At 40.9% G+C, this 23,471-nt stretch overlaps 2 protein-coding genes across 3 annotated transcripts in view; one reads left to right on the forward strand and one right to left on the reverse strand.

Moving 5' to 3' along the window:
* SYAP1 (synapse associated protein 1) overlaps window positions 1–22,280 on the reverse strand; it is a 23,623-nt gene extending 1,343 nt beyond the window's left edge. The window contains exons 1-8 of one of the 2 annotated variants that reach the window (XM_042456989.1): window positions 22,205–22,280; window positions 19,382–19,500; window positions 15,581–15,647; window positions 13,669–13,742; window positions 13,099–13,238; window positions 11,953–12,095; window positions 9,728–9,786; window positions 8,051–8,195 (exon numbers count right to left, since the gene is read on the reverse strand). In XM_042456989.1, coding sequence (XP_042312923.1) covers window positions 8,051–8,195; window positions 9,728–9,786; window positions 11,953–12,095; window positions 13,099–13,238; window positions 13,669–13,742; window positions 15,581–15,647; window positions 19,382–19,500; window positions 22,205–22,265 — 808 coding nt within the window. In that variant the 5' untranslated portion in view covers window positions 22,266–22,280. Of the gene's footprint in view, window positions 1–8,050; window positions 8,196–9,727; window positions 9,787–11,952; window positions 12,096–13,098; window positions 13,239–13,668; window positions 13,743–15,580; window positions 15,648–19,381; window positions 19,501–21,774; window positions 22,068–22,204 lie in introns of those variants that run through there. The other variant, XM_042456987.1, reaches the window with a different exon arrangement.
* CTPS2 (CTP synthase 2) overlaps window positions 1–23,471 on the forward strand; it is a 96,916-nt gene that overhangs the window by 4,003 nt on the left and 69,442 nt on the right.

A 23,471-nucleotide genomic window follows, 5' to 3' on the forward strand; every position in this document is an offset into this window, starting at 1 on the left:
GATACATGAGAGAGATTTCTCAATGCGGAGTGCTTGGCTTTATTTAGAATAAAATTATAAAAAATTCCGTATTTGCTCTGCTCTAAAAATGATGCAAATTTATCTGAAATGGGAAGTGGTGCAGGGACATAGCCAGGATTTTGGGAGGGGGGGGTCCAGACTAAGTGCCACCATTTGAGAGGCTAAGAGCCCCCCCAGACACAAAATGTAGGAAAAATGTGGACAAATTGTAGGACGTTCAAAAATGGAGAACACACCCAACTAAAAGCCAAAAACATTAATAAAAAACAATATAATTCATGTTTCTCAGTCATGCTCAAAATGGAGAACATTTGACATTCTTCCTGGATAGGAGGTTGGGATATAGCTTTGGTGTTAGACTAGGAGGAACTTCCTGAGAGTAAGGGCTGTTCAACAGTGGAACACACTCCTTCCTCGGAGTGCAGCAGAGTCTCCTTCTTTGGAGGTCTTTAAGCAGAGGCTGGGTGGCCATCTGTCAATGGGGATGTTTTGATTGAGAGTTCCTGCATGGCAGAATAAAGGGGTTGGACTGGGTGGCCCTTGCAGTCTCTTCCAATTCTAGATTCTATGACCCTGGAGACAGGATTCAATGAAAATCTGATTCTCTCCAACAGAGAAGGCTAAATATCTTACATGTAATGGTGGGCGCACAAGGGACATCACAGTGCTTGTTACGCTCGCTCAGCCTTAAGGGAAGGTGAAGGCAAATCTCCTCTGAACAAATCTTCCAAGAAAACCATTGGGCAAGTCACACTCTCTCAGCCTCAGAGGATGGCAAAGTCAAACCCTCTCTGAACAAACCTCCCAAGAAAACCTCTTGAAGGCGCACACTCGCACACACCCAAGTCACCAAAGGCAGACTCTATGAACAACCTACTAGGCAAGTAAGTCACACACTCTCAGCCTCAAGGAAAGGCTGGCAAAGGCACACTCTGAACAAACCAAGAAAACCCACTAGGCAAGTAAGTCACAGTCTCTCAGTCTCAAGGAAAGGCTGGTAAAGGCACACTTCTGAACAAACCAGGATGTTTTGAAATTCCTCCTGGGCAGAAATGTAGGATGTGTCCTGGATAAAGGATGTGTCTGTCACCCTGTTAAAAGGAGGATGTTTGACATTGCTCCTAGGCAGGTCTGAAATGTGTGCCGTATCCTGGATAAAGGAGGACGTGTGTCTTCCTACCAAAAATGGAAGACATTTTTACATTCATCCAGGCCAGAATGTTGAAACATAGGACCCGTCCTAGAAAAGGAGGACATCTGCTCGCCTTACAAAAAATGAGGACTTTTGAAATTCCTTCTGGGCAGAAGTCTGAAATGTAGGATGTGTCCTATACAGGAGGCAAGAAAAGAGCCAAGCCTCAATATCTGGACCCCAAAACATACTCTAACTCCCAGAATTCCATAGCCAGGAGCCAGAAATGAGCCAAGCCTTGTATCTGGACAGACCCAGATACTCTAACTCCCAATTCCATGCCAGGAGCCAGAAAGAGCAAGCCTGATATCTGACCCGCAGAACATACTACTCCCAGAATTCATAGCCAGGAGCTAGAAAGAGTTAAAGCAGCCAACCTGGTTATTTCTTAGTGGGATGCAGCCTGATGCAGCCTCTCTCCCTCCCTCCCTCTCCTCCAGGGCTTCCTCCTCCGGCACCTCCTCCTCAGGCCCTGCAAAAGGGCATCCTCCTGGCTTTTGCCAGGGCCGGAAGGAGAGAAAAGGGCGCTTGTTGACGCAGCCCCAAACAAACGCCAGGGAACCACTTCTGCTCCTCCTGAAGCCTAGAGGAGAGCAAGTAGCGCACTCCCTGGTGTTTGTTTGGGGCTGAGCGCCCTTTTCACTCCTCCTGCTAAGGGGGGGGTCCGGACCCCAGAAAACCCCCCTCCCTTAGCTACGTCCCTGGCGGATGGTGTTCAAAACCATATGCCAAGTTCAGCAAATTCAGCACCCAATCACTAAAGCTAATAGAATATGAAAACTCACTTACCTTCCTCTGTGGTTGTACTTCTTCTTGTCAAGCACAAGTTGTTCAATCTCTTTCCAAATCTTCCTGATTCAGGTTGCATGCATCAAAAGCATCACTCACAAACTCTGATACACCTGGGCTAGTGGAAATCTCTTCATCTTCCTTAAATAACATTTAAAGGAGATAGGGATTTAAAATGCAATTACCTGCACTGCTTCTACAAATGCTTACAGACATTCTAGTGCTTGTACTATTCCCCTTAGGGATGGATAAGAGAGAGTTACATGGTCAGAATTTCGATACAAAGTGGAAAAGACCAAGGCTTAGAGACAGTTGTCAAGATACTTCAGCTCCACAGCATGACTGTGGCTCATAGAAGGGAAAGATGCAAAGTCTCATCTTACCTACTTTTACTTCTTCTGTCACTATTTAAAATGCTATGTAATACAGCTTGAAAACATATTTTTCCAAAGCGCAACTGCCTGTATTCTTTACTCCCAAAATTTCTTGTCCTCTTTATCTTGCTGCAAACCAAGCATTCTACTTTTGTTTCTGGACTACAAAAAGTCAGCACTGAGCTATGGTGACTCTTACACTCTACTCCTGCTTACTCCTTTAAAATAATGTCATAAGTATTACTAACATCTGGCAACAATATTGTGATATGGGGATGGAGAATAGAATAGTGCACATTACCTCATTGGGTAGAATAACTTTATAGGCAAATACCAAACTTCCTATGCAACTTAGTACTTTAAGAACAATCATATTACTAACATCTCTGAAACATCAATTTAACCTCATTTCAGCTTAACTTGATTCCCACGATATACAGTGGGTCCCTGTTATCCGTTGGGGTATGGTTCCAGAATCTCCACAGGTAACAAAATCGTGTATGCTCAGTCCATTAAGTATAATAGGCTAGCAAATAGTGTCCATATAATGACAAAATCGTGTTTGCTTTTTGAATTGTAATTTTTAAAAATATTTTCAAATGGATGCTTGAATCCATGGATAAAAAAATCCGGGGATAAGGAGGGCCAATTGTATACTCATGTTTAGTCTAGAAATTTTAGTCAAAAATTAACTCCAAAAATCTGAGTCAACTTATCCACAGGTCAATGTAAGTACTGTACTTTAACTCTTACTTTTTTAAAAAAAACTGTTCCCGTTTTGTAACTTCAGCTCCTAGAATCCCAAACCATTGGCCAAAGGGGCTGAGGCTTCTGGGAGCTGAAGTCCAAAACAACAGAAGGGCCAAAGTTTGGACATTGCTGAAATAGCGTAATCTGTCTGGAAGCACTGACCCCTCTATTCTCTCATCCATCCTGCCTTTAGGGTGAGCACAACGTTATGCATGCTGGAATTTTCTAAGTTCTTTGGCATTGTTTTACTTTGCTTCATCCTTTAGATCCTTTGTTACAAGCCCCTAAGTTTTATCGTTGACTAATCCACAGGTTATATAAAAATTCATAATTTTGTCCTCAAAACCTGCACTCAACTTAATTAAGTTGAATTATAGTTGAGTATATACAGATACATCCCCTGGGGATTTGGTAAGCAATTATTTGAAATCAGTTTGGATTAACATAAGATCAAAGATTCTGGTGCTGTTATACAGGTAGACTCACTGAAGAACAACTTTACCTCTTGAGGTTTTAGCTGAGACTTGATTGCTAAGGTGGTGTTTTTGGCCTCCCGTTTAGGGAAAGAAAAGACAAACCGTAGAATTCTGAAGACAACTTTTTGAAATGCAGACATTACATCTTACTTGCAAACATCTATACATTGATTAAGGCATGACACTATGGCTTATAGTGGTTTCTTGATTATTAAACCAAGCATATCAAATAACAGTGTCTGTCAAGACACTTTCTTTTGCATGTTAAGAGAAAACATGTAAAGTTTTTGGCTAGTCATAAGTTGCATGTGAAAATGGGAAACTCCTGTTTGTATAAACCAATTATTAATTGGTTGATTTCCTAGTTATTTGCAGTTTGTAAGAAAATGTAGTTTCCCTGGCTGAAACAGGAAACTGAGCTTGGCTAAAAACTGTTACCAAAAGATTTATATGTTCTACCTTAGATAAGAGGAAGAAGAGAGGAGAAGCATGCAGGGCATGGCTTACCAAAGCTCAACTGCACAGTGCCACAGTGTGCGCATATGATATATGAATCATAGTGATAAATGAATCAGCCCTATATGAACAGGACCTCATATTTTGTCTGGTCTTAGTAATCAGAAAAAATATGGTCACCTAGATGCTGCCAATATATTGGCCTTACTTCATACTGTGTTTCCATGTGGGATCAGTGACAATCACTTACACCCTTTCCAGCCTCTTTGGAGTGGAAGTGTTTGTTGATTTGATCCTGTGCTACCAAAATAGTTCTATGTCACCTCAGCACAGTGACCAAACCACCACCAGGCTTCCTCCCAACCTTGAAATGAGATGAGAGCAGTGACTGCTATAGAAGGCAGTAGCACATTTCTATGAATAACAAAAGTGCAGAACCCTCTACACTTGGGATGGGAACCTGTGACTCTCCAACTGTTGCTAAAGTCAGGAATAATGGACATTGCAATTCAGCAACACTGGAATGTTAGTATTTTCCATCTCTTGCTGTACATGAAACCACTTCAGTGTTGTACACAAGAAATGAAACTGGACAACATTAGCAGTTTTGAGAAGTATAAAGGGGAGTAGGATAATGGAGCAAAGTTCTCTTTTATGGCTGCAATACTGCTTTGTGCATTTCAAGGACATCAATTTCTTTTTATCTCTTTCAAATAAGACAGCTGACTTCAACCTTCCCTGAGTCTATGATGTGCTGTATTCATCTTTCAGGGATAGCTATAAGTATTTTTGAGAAGAACATAGTGTCTTTGATGTATGTACTCACAGACCTGTGCTCTCAGTATCAAGTGTTGATAAAAGATTATATTATACAAAGAAGATAGCAGCTTCCAGAAGAGATGCTTGATTATATGGAGACAATCTGAGAATGTATAGGAGGAATGGGAATCAAGTGAGAGTGTTGTTTGTGTGCCTTCAAGTCGTTTCCACTTATGGCAGCCGTAAGGTGTACCTATCATGGTTTTTTTTGGGCAACATTTGTTCAGAGCAGGTTGACATTGCCTTCCCCTGAGACTGAGAACATGTGACTTGCCCGTGGGTTTCATGTCTGAGCGGGGAATCGAACCCTAGTCTCAAGAGTCATAGTCCAATACTCAAACCACTATGCCACACTGGCTCTTTGTGATAAGACATCTGTCTATATTACAGAAAGCTTAATTTAACCAGTGCTGTCACTGGGGGGTGGGGTTGGACCACACTGGGTGACACCCCGCCCCTCCTTGCAGAAGCCCTGCCCCGCCTTGCCAGGTTTCCCTGCCCCTTGCAAGGACGCTACTATTTCATATATATTTTAATATTGTTTCTTTGATGCATTTTCTTAAAATATGAATTTCAGTAAAATTTTGGTAGTAGAAGAAACCTTTATTCTTCACTAAGTATTCTGCTATGCAATGTGAGCCTTGTAGTTTGAAGCTTCTACTAGCCAAGAAAATTTTAAAACAGGGGTAAGAACAAGTTTTGCCCCATATTGTGTTGGACTTCCATGGGAGCATTCATATGTAACTTAAAGTAGCCTTTGTGAGGAAATCATTGAAGAGAATCTGGAATGTGCCTTTTTTTACCTAGTGAGAAAGGGATGCCATTCACATATAATCACAGGAAGTAGGACTGAAAGGAAACCCAAAGGTCATCTTGCCAACCTCCATGCCACTGTTGGATTCTACTAGTGAAATGCTTGATCAAAATAAATGCCTACCTGTCAGCTGTCTTTCCTCTTCACTGTCTTTTGGTGCTTTTCGGCGCTATTTCACACGAAATCGCGGCTTTTCCCCATTAGCGCCTATGGGTTTTCGGCTTGCGAAGGCTTTTCGGGTTACGAAAGCGGCGGCGGAACGAATTAATTTCGTAACCCGAGGGAGCACTGTACATGAAGTAAGATTTCTCAATGCAGAGTGCTTGGCTTTATTTAGAATAAAATTATAAAAAATTCCGTATTTGCTCTGCTCTAAAAACTGATGCAAAATTTATCTGAAATGGGAAGTGGATGCAGGGACATAGCCAGGATTTTGGGAAGGGGGGGGGTCCAGACTAAGTGCCACCATTTTGAGAGGCTAAGAGCCCCCCCCAGACACAAAATGTAGGAAAAATGTAGGACATGATGCATGATAAAATGTAGGACAAATTGTAGGACGTTCAAAAATGGAGAACACACCCAACTAAAAGCCAAAAACATTAATAAAAAACAATATAAATTCGTGTTTCTCAGTCATGCTCAAAATGGAGAACATTTTGACATTCTTCCTGGATAGGAGGTTGGGATATAGCTTTGTGTGTTAGACTAGGAGGAACTTCCTGAGAGTAAGGGCTGTTCAACAGTGGAACACACTCCTTCCTTGGAGTGCAGCAGAGTCTCCTTCTTTGGAGGTCTTTAAGCAGAGCTGGGTGGCCATCTGTCAATGGGGATGTTTTGATTGAGAGTTCCTGCATGGCAGAATAAAGGGGTTGGACTGGGTGGCCCTTGCAGTCTCTTCCAATTCTAGGATTCTATGACCCTGGAGACCAGGATTCAATGAAAATCTGATTCTCTCCAACAGAGAAGGCTAAATATCTTACATGTCAATGGTGCGGCGCACAAGGGACATCACAGTGCTTGTTACGCTCTCTCAGCCTTAAGGGAAGGTGAAGGCAAATCTCCTCTGAACAAATCTTCCAAGAAAACCATTGGGCAAGTCACACTCTCTCAGCCTCAGAGGATGGCAAAGTCAAACCCTCTCTGAACAAACCTCCCAAGAAAACCTCTTGAAGGCGCACACTCGCACACACCCAAGTCACCAAAGGCAGACTCTATGAACAAACCTACTAGGCAAGTAAGTCACACACTCTCAGCCTCAAGGAAAGGCTGGCAAAGGCACACTCTGAACAAACCAAGAAAACCCACTAGGCAAGTAAGTCACAGTCTCTCAGTCTCAAGGAAAGGCTGGCAAAAGCACACTTCTGAACAAACCAGGATGTTTTGAAATTCCTCCTGGGCAGAAATGTAGGATGTGTCCTGGATAAAGGATGATGTCTGGTCACCCTGTTAAAATGGAGGATGTTTTGACATTGCTCCTAGGCAGGTCTGAAATGTGTGCCGTATCCTGGATAAAGGAGGACGTGTGTCTTCCTACCAAAAATGGAAGACATTTTTACATTCATCCAGGCCAGAATGTTGAAACATAGGACCCGTCCTAGAAAAGGAGGACATCTGCTTGCCTTACAAAAAATGAGGACTTTTGAAATTCCTTCTGGGCAGAAGTCTGAAATGTAGGATGTGTCCTATACAAGGAGGCAAGAAAAGAGCCAAGCCTCAATATCTGGACCCCAAAACATACTCTAACTCCCAGAATTCCATAGCCAGGAGCCAGAAATGAGCCAAGCCTTGATATCTGGACCCCAGAACATACTCTAACTCCCAGAATTCCATAGCCAGGAGCCAGAAAAGAGCCAAGCCTCGATATCTGGACCCCAGAACATACTCTAACTCCCAGAATTCCATAGCCATGAGCTAGAAAAGAGTTAAAGCACTGCCCAACCTGGTTATTTCTTTAGTGTGGATGCAGCCTGATGCAGCCTCTCCTCCCTCCCTCCCTCTCCTCCAGGGCTTCCTCCTCAGGCACCTCCTCATCAGGCCCTGCAAAAGGGCACTCCTCCTGGCTTTGCCAGGGCCGGAAGGAGAGAAAAGGGCGCTTGTTGAACGCAGCCCCAAACAAACGCCAGGGAACCACTTCTGCTCCTCCTGAAGCCTAGAGGAGAGTAAGTAGCGCACTCCCTGGTGTTTGTTTGGGGCTGAACGCCCTTTTCACTCCTCCTGCTAAGGGGGGGGGTCCGGACCCCAGAAAACCCCCCCTCCCTTAGCTACGTCCCTGGTGGATGGCTGTTCAAAAACCATATGCCAAGTTCAGCAAATTCAGCACCCAATCACTAAAGCTAATAGAATATGAAAACTCACTTACCTTCCTCTGTGGTTGTATCCTTCTTCTTGTCAAGCACAAGTTGTTCAATCTCTTTCCTCAAATCTTCCTGATTCAGGTTGCATGCATCAAAAGCATCACTCACAAACTCTGATACACCTGGGCTAGTGGAAATCTCTTCATCTTCCTTAAATAACATTTTAAAGGAGATAGGGAATTTAAAATGCAATTACCTGCACTGCTTCTACAAATGCTTCTACAGACATTTCTAGTCGCTTGTACTATTCCCCTTAGGGAATGGATCAAGAGAGAGATTACATGGTCAGAATTTCGATACAAAGTGGAAAAAGACCAAGGCTTAGAGACAGTTGTCAAGATACTTCAGCTCCACAGCATGACTGTGGCTCATAGAAGGGAAAGATGCAAAGTCTCATCTTACCTACTTTTACTTCTTCTGTCACTATTTAAAATGCTATGTAATACAGCTTGAAAACATATTTTTCCAAAGCACAACTGCCTGTATTCTTTACTCCCAAAATTTCTTGTCCTCTTTATCTTGCTGCAACAACCAAGCATTCTACTTTTGTTTTCTGACTACAAAAAGTCAGCACTGAGCTATGGTGACTCTTACACTCTACTCCTGCTTACTCCTTTAAAATAATGTCATAAAGTCATTACTAACATCTGGCAACAATATTGTGATATGGGGATGGAGAATAGAATAGTGCACATTACCTCATTGGGTAGAATAACTTTCTATAGGCAAATACCAAACTTCCTATAGCAACTATAGTACTTTAAGAACAATCAATATTACTAACATCTCTGAAACATCAATTTAAACCTCATTTCAGCTTAACTTGATTCCCACGATATACAGTGGGTCCCTGTTATCCGTTGGGGTATGGTTCCAGAATCTCCCACGGATAACAAAATCCGTGTATGCTCAAGTCCCATTAAGTATAATGGGCTAGCAAAATAGTGTCCCTTATATAAAATGACAAAATCAGTGTTTGCTTTTTAGAATTTGTATATTTTTAAAAATATTTTCAAATCATGGATGCTTGAATCCATGGATAAAAAAATCCGGGGATAAGGAGGGCCAATTGTATACTTATGTATAAGTCTAGAAATTTTAGTCAAAAAATTAACTCCAAAAATCTGAGTCAACTTATCCACAGGTCAATGTAAGCACTGTACTTTAACTCTTACTTTTTTAAAAAAGAACTGTTCCCTGTTTTGTAACTTCAGCTCCTAGAATCCCAAACCATTGGCCAAAGGGGCTGAGGCTTCTGGGAGCTGAAGTCCAAAACAACGGAAGGGCCAAAGTTTGGACATTGCTGAAATAGCGTAATCTGTCCTGGAAGCACTGACCCCTCTATTCTTTCATCCATCCTGCCTTTAGGGTGAGCACAAACAGTTATGCATGCTGGAATTTTCTAAGTTCTTTGGCATTGTTTTACTTTGCTTCATCCTTTAGATCCTTTGTTACAAGCCCCTAAGTTTTATCGTTGACTAATCCACAGGTTATATAAAAATTCATAATTTTGTCCTCAAAACCTGCACTCAACTTAATTAAATTGAATTATAGTTGAGTATATACAGATACATCCCCTGGGGATTTGGTAAGCAATTATTTAGAAATCAGTTTGGATTAACATAAGATCAAAAGATTCTGGTGCTGTATATACAGGTAGACTCACTGAAGAACAACTTTACCTCTTGAGGTTTTAGCTGAGACTTGATTGCTACAGGTGGTGTTTTTGGCCTCACCGTTTCTAGGGAAAGAAAAGACAAATGGTAGAATTCTGAAGACAACTTTTTGAAATGCAGAACATTTACATCTTACTTGCAAACATCTATACATTGATTAAGGCATGACACTATGGCTTATAGTGGTTTCTTGATTATTAAACCAAGCATATCAAATAACAGTGTCTGTCAAGACACTTTCTTTGCATGTTAAGAGAAAACATGTAAAGTTTTTGGCTAGTCATAAGTTGCATGTGAAAATGGGAAACTCCTGTTTGTATAAACCAGATTATTAAATTGGTTTGATTTCCTAGTTAGTTATTTGCAGTTTGTAAGAAAATGTAGTTTCCCTGGCTGAAACAGGAAAGTGAGCTTGGCTAAAAACTGTTACCAAAAGATTTATATGTTCTACCTTAGATAAGAGGAAGAAGAGAGGAGAAGCATGCAGGGCTTAGGCTTACCAAAGCTCAACTGCACAGTGCCACAGTGTGCGCATATGATATATGAATCAGTGATAAATGAATCAGCCCTATATGAACAGGACCTCATATTTTGTCTGGTCTTAGTAATCAAGAAAAATATGGTCACCTAGATGCTGCCAATATTATTGGCCTTACTTCATACTGTGTTTCCATGTGGGATCAGTGACAATCACTTACACCCTTTCCAGCCTCTTTGGAGTGGAAGTGTTTGTTGATTTGGTCCTGTGCTACCAAAATAGTTCTCATGCCACCTCAGCACAGTGACCAAACCACCACCAGGCTTCCTCCCAACCTTGGAAATGAGATGAGAGCAGTGACTGCTATAGAAGGCAGTAGCACATTTCTATGAATAACAAAAGTGCAGAACCCTCTACACTTGGGATGGGGAACCTATGACTCTCCAACTGTTGCTAAAGTCAGGAATAATGGACATTGCAATTCAACAACATCTGGAATGTTAATATTTTCCATCTCTTACTGTACATGAAACCACTTTCAGTGTTGTACACAAAGAAATGAAACTGGACAACATTAGCAGTTTTGAAAGTATAAAGGGGAGTAGAATAATGGAGGCAAAATTCTCTTTTTATGGCTGCAATACTGCTTTGTGCATTTCAAGGACATCAATTTCTTTTTATCTCTTTCAAATAAGACAGCTGACTTCAACCTTCCCTGAGTCTATGATGTGCTGTATTCATCTTTCAGGGATAGCTATAAGTTATTTTTGAGAAGAACATAGTGTCTTTGATGTATGTACTCACAGACCTGTGCTCTCAGTACCAAGTGTTGATAAAAGATTATATTATACAAAGAAGATAGCAGCTTCCAGAAGAGATGCTTGTATTATATGGAGACAATCTGAGAATGTATAGGAGGAATGGGAATCAAGTGAGGAGTTGTTGTTGTGTGCCTTCAAGTCGTTTCCAACTTATGGCAGCCGTAAGGTGTACCTATCATGGTTTTTTTTTGGGCAACATTTGTTCAGAGCAGGTTTGACATTGCCTTCCCCTGAGACTGAGAACATGTGACTTGCCCAGTGGGTTTCATGTCTGAGCAGGGAATCGAACCCTAGTCTCAAGAGTCATAGTCCAATACTCAAACCACTATGCCACACTGGCTCTTTGTGATAAGACATCTGTCTATATTACAGAAAGCTTAATTTTAACCAGTGCTGTCACTGGGGGGTGGGGGTTGGACCACACTGGGTGACACCCCGCCCCTCCTTGCAGAAGCCCTGCCCCGCCTTGCCAGGTTTCCCTGCCCCCTGCAAGGACGCTACTATTTCATATATATTTTAATATTGTTTCTTTGATGCATTTTCTTAAAATATGAATTTCAGTAAAATTTTGGTAGTAGAAGAAACCTTTATTCTTCACTAAGTATTTCTGCTATGCAATGTGAAGCCTTGTAGTTTTGAAGCTTCTACTAGCCAAAGAAAATTTTAAAACAGGGGTAAGAACAAAGTTTTGCCCCATATGTTGTTGGACTTCCATGGGAGCAATTCATATGTAACTTAAAGTAGCCTATTGTGAGGAAATCATTGAAGAGAATCTGGAATGTGCCTTTTTTTTACCTAGTGAGAAAGGGGATGCCATTCAACATATAATCACAGGAAGTAGGACTGAAAGGAAACCCAAAGGTCATCTTGCCAACCTCCATGCCACTGTTGGATTCTACATAGTGAAATGCTTGATCAAAATAAATGCCTACCTGTCAGCTGTCTTTCCTCTTCACTGTCATTCTTCTCCTTTCTCACTGCTTGCTGTTGTGCAGCTAGTGCTGTAAGTTGCGCAGACTGTTTAATTAGTGAGACACGGTAAAAATAATTCCTCCAGAAAACTTCTTCCTTTACACTGAAGACAGTAAATACATGACTTTAGTAACTGTACTGACTTAATAACATGGAACATATAAACAGCTTCATTTATATAGCATTTCATACTGAACTAATGGTGTCTAAGAGGTCTACAACTGTAAGCTAATTGTCTCCAACAATCTGGGTACTCATTTTAGCAACCTCGGAAGGATGCAAACCTGAGTCAAGTTTGAGTCCTTTCGCTAGTATTAAACTCGCAACCTTATGGTTTGAGTGAGTGGCTGTAGTACAGGCATTTAACCACTGCACCACCGGGCTCTAGACTTCCAGGCACTTGCCCTAATAGATAGGTAACCCTTTTTCTACTGGAGATTTGGTTCCAAGAACAAAACACATAATATTAATCTTAGAATGGGAATAATTTAATTTGCTAGCACTATGAGCAGTTCACATACCAATTAAATACATTTTATGGGAGAATTTGTACACTCTCAGCCAAGATAATGTGGAAGGGGCTGGCTAAGAATGCAATTAAAATGTACTATCCTTCTTCCAAAAGGGGGAATATTGCATGGATAAAGTGTATGATAAGCACTCAAATACTGCACTGCATATAATATCATAGATAGGAATGAAATGCTATAATGTTTCCTTCATAGTGAATTTGTTAACAATGTTATACACATGCATTTAGTAATAAGGTAGATGGAACTCACTGGATCTTTCATAAGGTTAGATTGGCAAGATATTACAATCTCCTGTTACAAAGTATGACACTACTTTCTTCAGAGTCAACATGAAAATATTTGAAAATTTACTATAACTATGCCTTGAATATTCTTTTAGACTGACTTGATAGCACACCATAATTATTATGTCACATTTTTATATACAGAGAATGTTAGTATGTGAACCAAAATATTAGCAAGTAATGTGTGTTAGTTATTGTCATAACTATTAATCAGCCATTATCTTTTACTCAGAGATGTAGCTATGGAAACAATAAAGTAGATAAAGAAAAATTCAGACAGATCACTTACTGCTTTGGAACAAGATCAAATCTCATTCTGTTCAGAAGCTGATCTTCCTGAAGCATTACCAGTGCCACTGCATACATCTGATCAAAGTCAAAATTAAACTGAACTCCTGCAGGTGGATCACGCAAAAAGTTTCTTCTGTCCTTCACAAAATAAACATCAGTTGTCAGTGTTGGACATGTTGTTAAAAAAAGGAGTCATAAGAACAAGTAATTCTAACAACACTTGGAATAACAAACAGTTTTTGAGTAAGGGAAGTTAGTCTTGTATTACCAGTGACTATGACCCCTCTAAACCTTACAAACATTTTCATTAGCTGTCATGAAATGTATATTTCCAAGGAAGGAATTGGAAACCCATTTCTGATCATTTCTTGCCTAAGAAAACCCTATGAAATTCATGGGGTCACCGTAAGTCGACAGGTGACTTAAAGATGTGTACAGACACACACACACACGCATATGCACACAGTGTTTCTATACGCAGTCTTATTTTAGGTAAGCACTAGCTGAGATTTGCAGATATTTCAATGAAAATGATGGTGTGAGCAAAAACACACAAATGACTACTTACTGCAGATAAGGCCAGTATTTGTTGCTGAATTGTTTCTTCTTCATTGCTGTCTACCCAAGGAGGCACAGCTGCTTCTGCAAATGAAAAGGGAGGTATTTTATAATGCTGCACTAGCAGGATATAGCCAAACCACTGATATCCTTGTCCTGTCTGAAGAGTGTCAACCATTAAGATATTTTTAAGTGAATGCTAATTTTGATCAGTTCATCACAAATCAGTACCCCAAACCACAAGTCAGCAAATCAGAAATATTGTGGCACATATCTAATAAGCAGATTCCATATTTTAAGTCAGAAATTAAACATATGGGTTGGATCCCAGAGATCTCTACTTTATTCCTTCTTCCTACAGTCCTCTAAAAATCTACTGCTCCAAGGAGTTGGGGCCCTCTGGAGGTGCTGTGGGAGACTGCAAGAGAAATGCCTTTTCTTATACTGCTCCTGTTCATTTCATTGAAGTTTGTACAAAACAGGATGTAATCCACAGTTGGCCACAAAACTGATCCAGTCCCATATACTCTCATGTTTTCAAAGGATAGTTATAACAATACAATTGGAGGGGTGGGGTGGGCAGGGAGAAAGGACATGTATGCTGCCCTAAGCTTGTCAGAAAGTAAGTGTAGGTCCAAAACACACTGCAGAAATAAACAAATTTGAGACCACTTTAACTTCAGTGCTAGGGGATCCTGGAAACTGTAATTTATTGTGGCACCAGAGCTCTCTCACAAAACTACAGTTCCCAGAATTCCCTAGCATTGTGTAAGGGCAGTTAAAGCGATTTCAAACTGGATTATTTCTGCTGTGTGTTTTGGACCACAGTGAACAGTACATTAGTAAATACCAAACAACTGCTAAGTCTTCAAAATTATGTAGAAAATTTTCTTTTCTTATAGAAAATGTAACTTGGGCAAACTTAGAAACAGGCTATTGTTTGTTGTAAGTACAGCACTTAAAATATGGATTATTTTAATAAAGCTTTTTAAAAATGATTTTTAAATGATATATTGCAACAAATTCAATGTTAATATGTATTTCACCACCTACTCACTGTATATGTTACATTTTGTATTTTGTATAGCTGTGGATAACAAAAGAACCTCCCTTTAAACAAATCAGCTATTTTAAAACAAGATTCTTTGCTCCTGCCAGCTTCATTTGGGTGACCTCAGGTAACTTGTCCAAAACACATTGCAGAAATAACCCTATTTGAGACGACTTTAACTACCCTGGCTCAATGCTAGGGAATTCTGAGAACTGTAGTTTTGTGAAATAGTTAGCATTCTTTGTCAGAGAGCTCTGATGCCACGATAAACTACAATTTCCAGAATTCCCTAGTACTTAGCCAGGGCAGTTAAAGTGGTCTCAAACTGGATTATTTCTGTAGTGTGTTTTGGACCTTTCTTTCTCCATACCCCCGAAGTAAACTGGGCACGGAGGAGACTGTAGAGAGGATATGTCAGACACCAATGTATGTAACACTGCACTCCCTTATTTTAGCTCTACTTTAAAACAAAAATGGCAAGGCCATGCTAATATCATGCTAACATTCAGTGCATTCATGCTTCCATAAGCAGCCAAATTGCCTTGTACTTGTAATAGTCAATACATTCAAGTATGAATGGATCTAAATTGCTCTTGAGACTATCTGCTACTCTTATGTAAATTAGAAATTAACTATCTGATATTTTAACATCATAATTGGTCCATATGTTTACTCAAAAGTCAGCAAAATGGTGGACTAAAGCAGTGGATTAAAATGCTAATGAACAAGTGTGAGAAATTAAGATGTGACTATACTTAACTTGGAACATTATATGTCTAGCAAAAGCTATTGAAATTGTATATTCTGTTGTGTTAAACGCATATTAGGTTTGAGTATTATTCCAGTTTCAATTACACTATTTAAATACTACCTGATTTTTTTGTGTGTTGTTGCTGAACAAATTTTTTCTGCTCCTTCTGAAAGTCTCCTATAATGGTCTGTAAGACAAAAGAACAGATGTATAGCATGAAATGAAGCAAGGTTATATTAGCATTTGAAAAAAAAGCGAAGTTGATCTCTTTATATAATAGAGTTTGGACATAACATCAAAGCAAGAAAAAGATGTTAAGACTCTTCATAGTCACTTTGGCCTGTTACAGACAGCCAAAATAAAGCTGCTTCGAGCACAGTGGAGGTATGGTGTTCAATGATGCATGCGTCCAAGAGTCCAGAAGCCACACCAAACGCCACGCTCCAGTCTGGACCGTGGCTTTGGTGCGACTTCTGGACTCTTAGGACGCATGTATCATTGAAACACCATACCTCCACTGTGACTCGAAGCAGCTTATTTGGCTGTCTGTAACAGGCCATTAGCACCAACAGTTGACTGAGATTTTTAGAACAGGAAGCTGTTACTATGTGGCATACAGTAGAAAGGTAAAAAAATAAAATAAAAATCCAAAGTCTGGATTCTGCATATTATTTTCTCTCCCTAAAGCACTGTCTGCCATGTCCTGGCCACCATCCTCCACCACCAACATGTGTTATAACAGATCAGCATCACTGAGAGGGAAGTTATCCCATGACCCACTGTGTCCTTGCTGCCAGCTGCAGAAGCAGCAGTTCTAAGCCCTTCTATCACCTCATTTGTGATCACTATGTTCTGCTCAAAGGGGTCATTATTTATTTGAGTTGTTGTGTGCTTTGTGTTTCAGACTTATGGTGACCCTAAGGCAAATTTGTCAGAAGGTTTTGGGGTGTTTGTTGTTGTTGTTTGGCCAGATATGTTCAGAGTTGCTTTTGCTTCCTCTGAGACTGAGAGTGTGACTTGCCCAAGATCGCCGAATAGGTTTCCATGGCCTAGTGGGGATTTGAACCCTGTTCTCCAGAGTCGTAGTTCAACACTCAAACCACTACTCAATGCTGGCTCTCTTATTTGATTTATAGCCTCTCTGTTTCTTGGAACTGGAAAGGTGATACAAAACAAAATCAAAACAACTACAGATAAAATGGATATAACTGGTATCAGTAAAAAAGCATAAAAGATATTATAATGTTAAAACAGAATAAAACCAACTATAATTTAAAAGACATCTAAATAAAAAAGCATTTTAAAACTACATTATCATTTTTATTTAAAATAAGCATACCATCAGTACCTTAAAAGCCCCTTCCTCAGTAGCCAATCAGTTTCAAAACCCTACTGGAACTGGCACCTTGGAGCACCACTGAGAAGGACCTCCCTGAAAGATCTTGGAACCCAGGAAAGATTGTAGGCAGTCCTTCAGATAACCTGGACCCAAACCATGAAGAGCCATATAGAGTACAGCAACACTTTGAACTGCTACAATGCCCACAGACAGATGCAACTTTAGTGCTAATTGAAATATGCCAACAAATATGGAAAACAAAGAAATAGCCAACAGACTGGAAATGCTCGATACACATACTAATCCACAAGAAAGGAGATACAAAAGACTGCGGCAACTGAAGGACAATATCACTAATCCCACATGCAAGCAAAACAATGCTTGAGATTCTGCAGCATAGACTCCAATCATACATGAAGAGAGCAATTCCAGAGTTGCAAGCAGGATTCAGAAAAGGAAGGGACACTAGGGAGCACACTGCAAACATGTGATGGCTAATGAACACACCAAAGAATTAAAAAAGAGAACCAGCATGTGTTTCATGGACTCTACAGGAAGGCATTCGATTGTATAGAACATGAAAGCTATGGAATGCACTCAGAGACATGGGGGTGCCACTACTTCTGATAGTCCTGATGAGGAATCTGTATCAAGGACAAGAGGCCATTGTCAGAACAGAATTCAGGGAAACAAAGTTCCCAGTTGGGAAAGGGGTCAGGCAAGGCTGCATCCTATCACCCTACTTGTTTAACTTATATGCTGACAACATCTTAAGTAAAGCAGAATTAGAATCAGAAAATGGAGGAGTTAAGATAGGAGGAAGCAACATTAACAACTTAAGATCTGCGGAATTGGAACAGTTAATAAGATCAAAGATGCAAAGGCAGGCCTGATGCTGAACATTAAGAAAACAAAAATAATGACTCAGGTTCAATCTAGACAATGAGGAAAATGAAATAGTTAAAGAATTCCCACATCTAGGATCAAACATTGACCAGAATAGAGACTGCAGTCAAGAAATAAGATGACTAGGAATGGGAAGGGCAGCCATGAAAGAACTAGAAAAGATACTGAAGAGCAAAGACATACAACTGAGCACTAAAGTCAGGCCATTGTGTTCCTAATTGCCATGTACAGATGCAAGAGATGGACAGTAAAGGAAGTAGACACAAAGAAAATCAACTCATTGGAAATGTGGTTCTGGAGAAGAATACTTAAAATACAGTGGACATTCAAGAAGACAAATGGGTTCTTGAACAGATCAAACCAGAGCTCTCTTTGGAAGCTAAGATGATCAAGTTGAGACTATCATACTTTGACGACATAATGGCCCATTCCGCATGGACAAAAAGTACGTGCCGCGCACGTACTAGGGTTAGAAAGGAGCATCCTTTCTGGACACCACTAACCCTAGTACGCGCTCAGTGCGTACAAAATGGCGGCACCCGTTCTACACGGGCGCTGCCGTCTTGACGCCGCGGACGCTTAGCATCCGCACATTGCACGGCGGAAGTGATGTCACAAGTGCGCCATTGGCCACTTGTGGCACCATTTCCTTGGCACTAAAAGAAGCTGCATTTTGCAGCTTCTTTCTCGTTGCATCTGGGAATCACTACGTTTGTCTGCTGTGGTTCCCGGACGCAGCAACCAGCGGCGCTGACAGAGTGCCGTTTTTGGGCGTTCTGTAAAGCGCCAATGGAAAGGCATGGATCACTAGAAAAAAAAATAATGCTAGGAAAGGTAGATGGTAGAAAAAAGAGGAAGACCACAAACCAAATGGATTGACTTGATCACGGGGGGTTATGGGGCTTACAGGATCTGGCCAAGGCAGCGGAGGATAGTGATTCTTGGAGATATCTCATCCATAGGGTTGCTATGAGTCTGAGCCAACTCAAGGGCAGGTAACAAGACGAAATACGCTGATATCATGTGGTGACCAAAAATATTTATAAAGTAATTACTAGCAGTTTTAAAATAGTGGTAATTCATCTTTGATTGTCAACTCAGCCTGTGTTGCCAATCCTGTATAAATCGTAGCACTTACGTGTTTCTAACTTCTGCTAGTTTTATACAGAACCTTTTAGTACTTATTTAAACAAACAATTAAATGTAGTGTGCAGAACAAATACTGACACTACATTTTATCTGTGAGCCACCTTAGGTCCTTTCTGGGAGAAAGGCAGCATAGAAAATAAATGAAATAGTGTAGCAAAGTAATGTACAATATGCATGTTGAAAATGCGTGATAATCTAGGTATGCCACATTTTTTATCTTCTACATCAAATGGAACTTGAATGTGAAATTGCTCTCATGAAACCTAAGAGAACCGGCACAGACAAATGCTTACATCAAATATATATAGTATTACTCAGTATACCAAATTTACTGAGTATTAAGAATTCTAAACTTTTGTCAGTTAGTCAAAGTTTGTTTAAAGCTGATGGACAGTATCTCATTTCCCCCCCCTGAATATGGTAGTTGTTCATAACACTTTATTGATAGCTGATCTCATAATGCCTTAAACATGACTTGAAGCATAATATGAAATATTTCATGATAAATTTACAACAGAAAAAAGTACCTTGTCAATTATATTTTCTATTTTTCCTTCTTCTACTGACTTCTTTATTGTTTGTGCTGTTTCTGCAACTGATTCAGATATCTTTTTTGTGGCGGTAGTAGCAAAACTGAAGAGATAACCTTTTGGAAATAAGACACCATTTCAGCTCAGGATATGTTCTTTTATCGCGGCTTCAAAAATTAGTTGTTATAAATAATGAGTCTAAGCTATGATGGAATCTGTCTGTGGCTTCAACCTCAGTCATTCACGCAGTACTTCCAGTTTCTAAGCATAATGCCTCTGACACACACATTGATTTGTCGTTGCCTATTCTGTATATAAAATATGCTACATATATTGGACTAATGTGATTAATCCTGGACTGTATCTTCTGCACAATATAGAGATGCAAAAACAAACAAACAACCCAAAATAAAAAAATAATAAAAGAAACTGATATGGAGCCAGCACTTTCCATCTGAAGAACAGAAAAAAGAAACCTAGTAATCTATATCGAAGAAATTACGGCACACATTAATTAAAATCAGGATGCCTTGATTTTAGCTGATTCCTTGATGTAAATTTAGGGACAATGGCCTTAGATGATATCTGAAGCACAATTAAATTGAGAAAACAATGCTGATGGTGGTGGTTTTCTTCTTGACAACTATAACAAAAAAGTGTTACACTTCAGTTTGAAGTGTGGCAAAATCTAAAAGTGATTTAATGCAGCTTGGATTGCAGGCAGTTAGGTACACAGGCAGATTTAAATTCAAAACCTAATTGCCTCCTGGGAAACGGGAGAGACCCCCCCCCTCCCCAAGTGCTATGTTTCTAATCAATCCAGTAATATAGACTTATAATGAAGTTGTGTTTAAGCTTGTCCTACCTGTTTTAACAATTTGAAGTCAACCAGACTAGATTCAAGTAAACACAGAACAAGTAATTACAATTTAGGAAAATGCAAAATGTTCTAAAAGATCTGTTTATTTGTAGGAGAGGCATTTGAATATATTTTTCACCCTTCTGTTTGCTCAAGGGATATAATGCTCAGGAGCTGGGAAGGATAAATAGATCCTCCACAAAGGCACACTTATGTTAGCTGTTCTCTTGAATAAGAGAGAGAGAGAGAGAGAGAGAAAGAGAACAGGACTCAGAGGTTTCCTCATTTTTCTCTTCCCTTCCTCTTAAAAATCACACAAATCTTTCCATCACTCTCATTAAAATTGTATGTATTAAGAATGGAAATAGAGTAGTATTAAAACAGCAATATAAGCATCAGTTTTAAAGAAACATCAATGGCACAATATTTCACAAGTTTTTTGATACAGCACTAAAACAGATAAAAGAACCAAGTACCTTACATTTTAAAAGACTAACAAGGTTTATGTAGCATAAGGTTTTACTGTATACACTCCCGCTTTCTTCAATGGATGCATGAAGTGAGCCAGAGTATGACAAAAAATGTAGTCGATAAGGTATCGCATGATTGTCATTTTTGCAGCAACAGACTACAACAGGTCCCTCTCCAAACTGTTGCAATTGATATACACTCCTATTACACTGGCTTTAAAAAGCAAAGCCATACTTTTCAAGGAGTAAAACAACAGATACAGTAAATATGAAGTCTCTGCTACAGCTGAAGCTCCTGTAGGTTTCACAAGTCAGTCTCAGGTACATATGCTGAGCATAACTAACTTATGATAACCAATCTACAGAAGCAAAAGCAACTTCCAGCTGCTCCCTGTCCTAGAAGCTACAATTTCTCCTCTTGGGAGTAAACCCTGGTTAAACTGAGTGAACACACTTTTGGGAGCTTCACCCTCTTGAAGTTCATGTCCATTCGGACTATGGTTGCCACAATGGCAACTGTCAAGGGCCCCTGTACCTGTTCTACAGAAGAGCAGAAATCCAGCAGGTGTTACTTGCTGCCTAATGGTGTGACAAACAAAAACAGCTGCTGAAATTCCTTCTTCTATACACAACTATTAAAGGAGCCAACTCCAACTGTTGCCACGCTGCAGCATTAAATTCCTTGGGGAAAGCAGGAAATATGGCTCCGGAACTACTTTTACATCCACAGATATGAGTCCTTACTTTCCTTGTTGTCATTCCTACTGAGTCTGCTGCCACACTGTAGAATTAACTCAGTTTGACACTGCCTTAAAAGTCATGGCTCTGCCTGGAGGAATCCTGGGGACTGTAGTTTAGTGGGGCTCCAGAGCTCTCTGACGGAGACGGCTACGTATATCACAGAACTACAACTCCCAGAATTCCACAGCGCTGAGCCTTGGCAGGCCAAAGGGGTGTCAAAGTGCAGTGTGAACAGTGTGTCGTACTGACTGAGGGGGAGGGCAAAAACGACACCTGTCCTAGAGCCAGGAAAGCAAGGCCACTGAGGGGAGGACACTCACTGCCGAGGCCCTTGGCCTGGTGGAGGAGCGGGTCCGAGTCCGAGTCCGACTGCGGCTCCCCCTGGAGCTCCCCCTGCTCCTGGCCGCCCTCCCCGGCGTCCCCTCGGGGCTCCCCTTCTTCTTCGACCAGAGGCGGACTGTCCCCCGCCTCCCCTTCCCGGCTCATCCCAAACCAGCCGCCCAGGCCCCGCAGCATCTTGGCCGGGACCAGCGCCCTCCCCCCGCTTTCCCCAACCGTCTCAAGGGGGGAAGGCAGGATTAACGTTTGTTTCCGGAAAAGGAGAGCCCGGTCGCTTCCGGGCTACGTCACGGGCCTGCGTCACCACGGACGCTCTAGGCGTCCTCCAGGCCATTGTTAAAGCCCTGTGTGACGCTCTAGGACTCCTCTCTATTTCTCCCACCAAAGGTTTTACTGTATCTAGATAAGTACCTTGACGCTCTAGTGCCCCTTTAAGAGATTTAGGACTACATCTCCCAGAAGCCTCAGCCATGTTGGCCAATAGTCTGGGTACAGTTCTAGGTTTTCTCTCTATTCCTCCGCCATAGTTGTTTTCCCCCCCAGACTGCAGAACAGAAGCATTGTGACGCTCTAGGCTTCCTCTCTATTTCTCCACCACAGATAACAGAATTAAATTGAATTTAAATTAAATATCCAGATAACAGAATTAAAGCACTTTGAAGCTTTAGAGTTCCTCTCTATCTCTCCACCACAGGGTTTTTTTTAATCCAGACTGAAGAACTCAAGCGCTTTAAGACCTCTTTAACAGCCATTATTGTGTCCTACAGAATCCTGGGATTTGTAGTTTGGCGAGGCCCTAGAGGTCTTTATCAGATCAGGCTGAATATCTCACCCAACTACAAATCCCGTGATCCTGTAGGACAGCCATGGCAATTGAAGTGGTGTCAAATGGCTTTAATTCAGCTGTGTCAATACACCTGAGTGCTTAAATGGCTCTGAACCTTTGGCTCTCCTAATGTTTTGGACTTCAACTCCCAGAAGCCTCAGCCATCTTGCCCAATTGATCAGGGATTCTGGGAGCTGGAGTCTAAAATGCCTGGAGGACCCAAGTTAATCCTGCATTCATATTTAATATATTGGTTCAGTTCAGAATGAAATGCATAGGACTGGGCTATAGTCCTATATATGTATATGTATATTCTTTGGTGAATATAAGCATGTTATCATTGTTTCATTGAAAACCACTGTAGGCCGATGATGGGCAGCGCTGAGACTTTAACGTTGGTTAAGTAGTCTCTCCCAGTTGCTCCTTTCCATTTGTAAAATGGAGTATCCCAGCCTATAACATTAACGGTTAAACTATTGAAGGAGGTAGCCTACATATAGCAAAACACGCTGCAGAAACAATCCAGTTTGAGACCGCTTTAACTGCCCTGGCTCCATGCTAGGGAATTATGGGAAATGTAGTTTTGTGAGACATTTAGCCTTCTCTGTCAGGGAGCTCTGGTGCCACAATAAACTACAGTTCCCAGGATCCCCTAGCACTGAGCCAGGGCAGTTAAAGCGGTCTGGATTATTTCTGCAGTGTGTTTTATACCCGAGTGATGGAGCGTTTTTGGAGTCCCTCCTGGACCGCAGACTGGAATGTAGGACGTGTCCGGGGAAAGGAGGACGTCAGGTCAGCCTTCTCTGACAGAGAAGTCTAAATGTCTCACAAAACTACAAACCCCAGGTTTCC

The sequence above is a fragment of the Sceloporus undulatus genome, chromosome 3 (genome assembly GCF_019175285.1).
Source record: "Sceloporus undulatus isolate JIND9_A2432 ecotype Alabama chromosome 3, SceUnd_v1.1, whole genome shotgun sequence".
NCBI lineage: Eukaryota > Metazoa > Chordata > Lepidosauria > Squamata > Phrynosomatidae > Sceloporus > Sceloporus undulatus.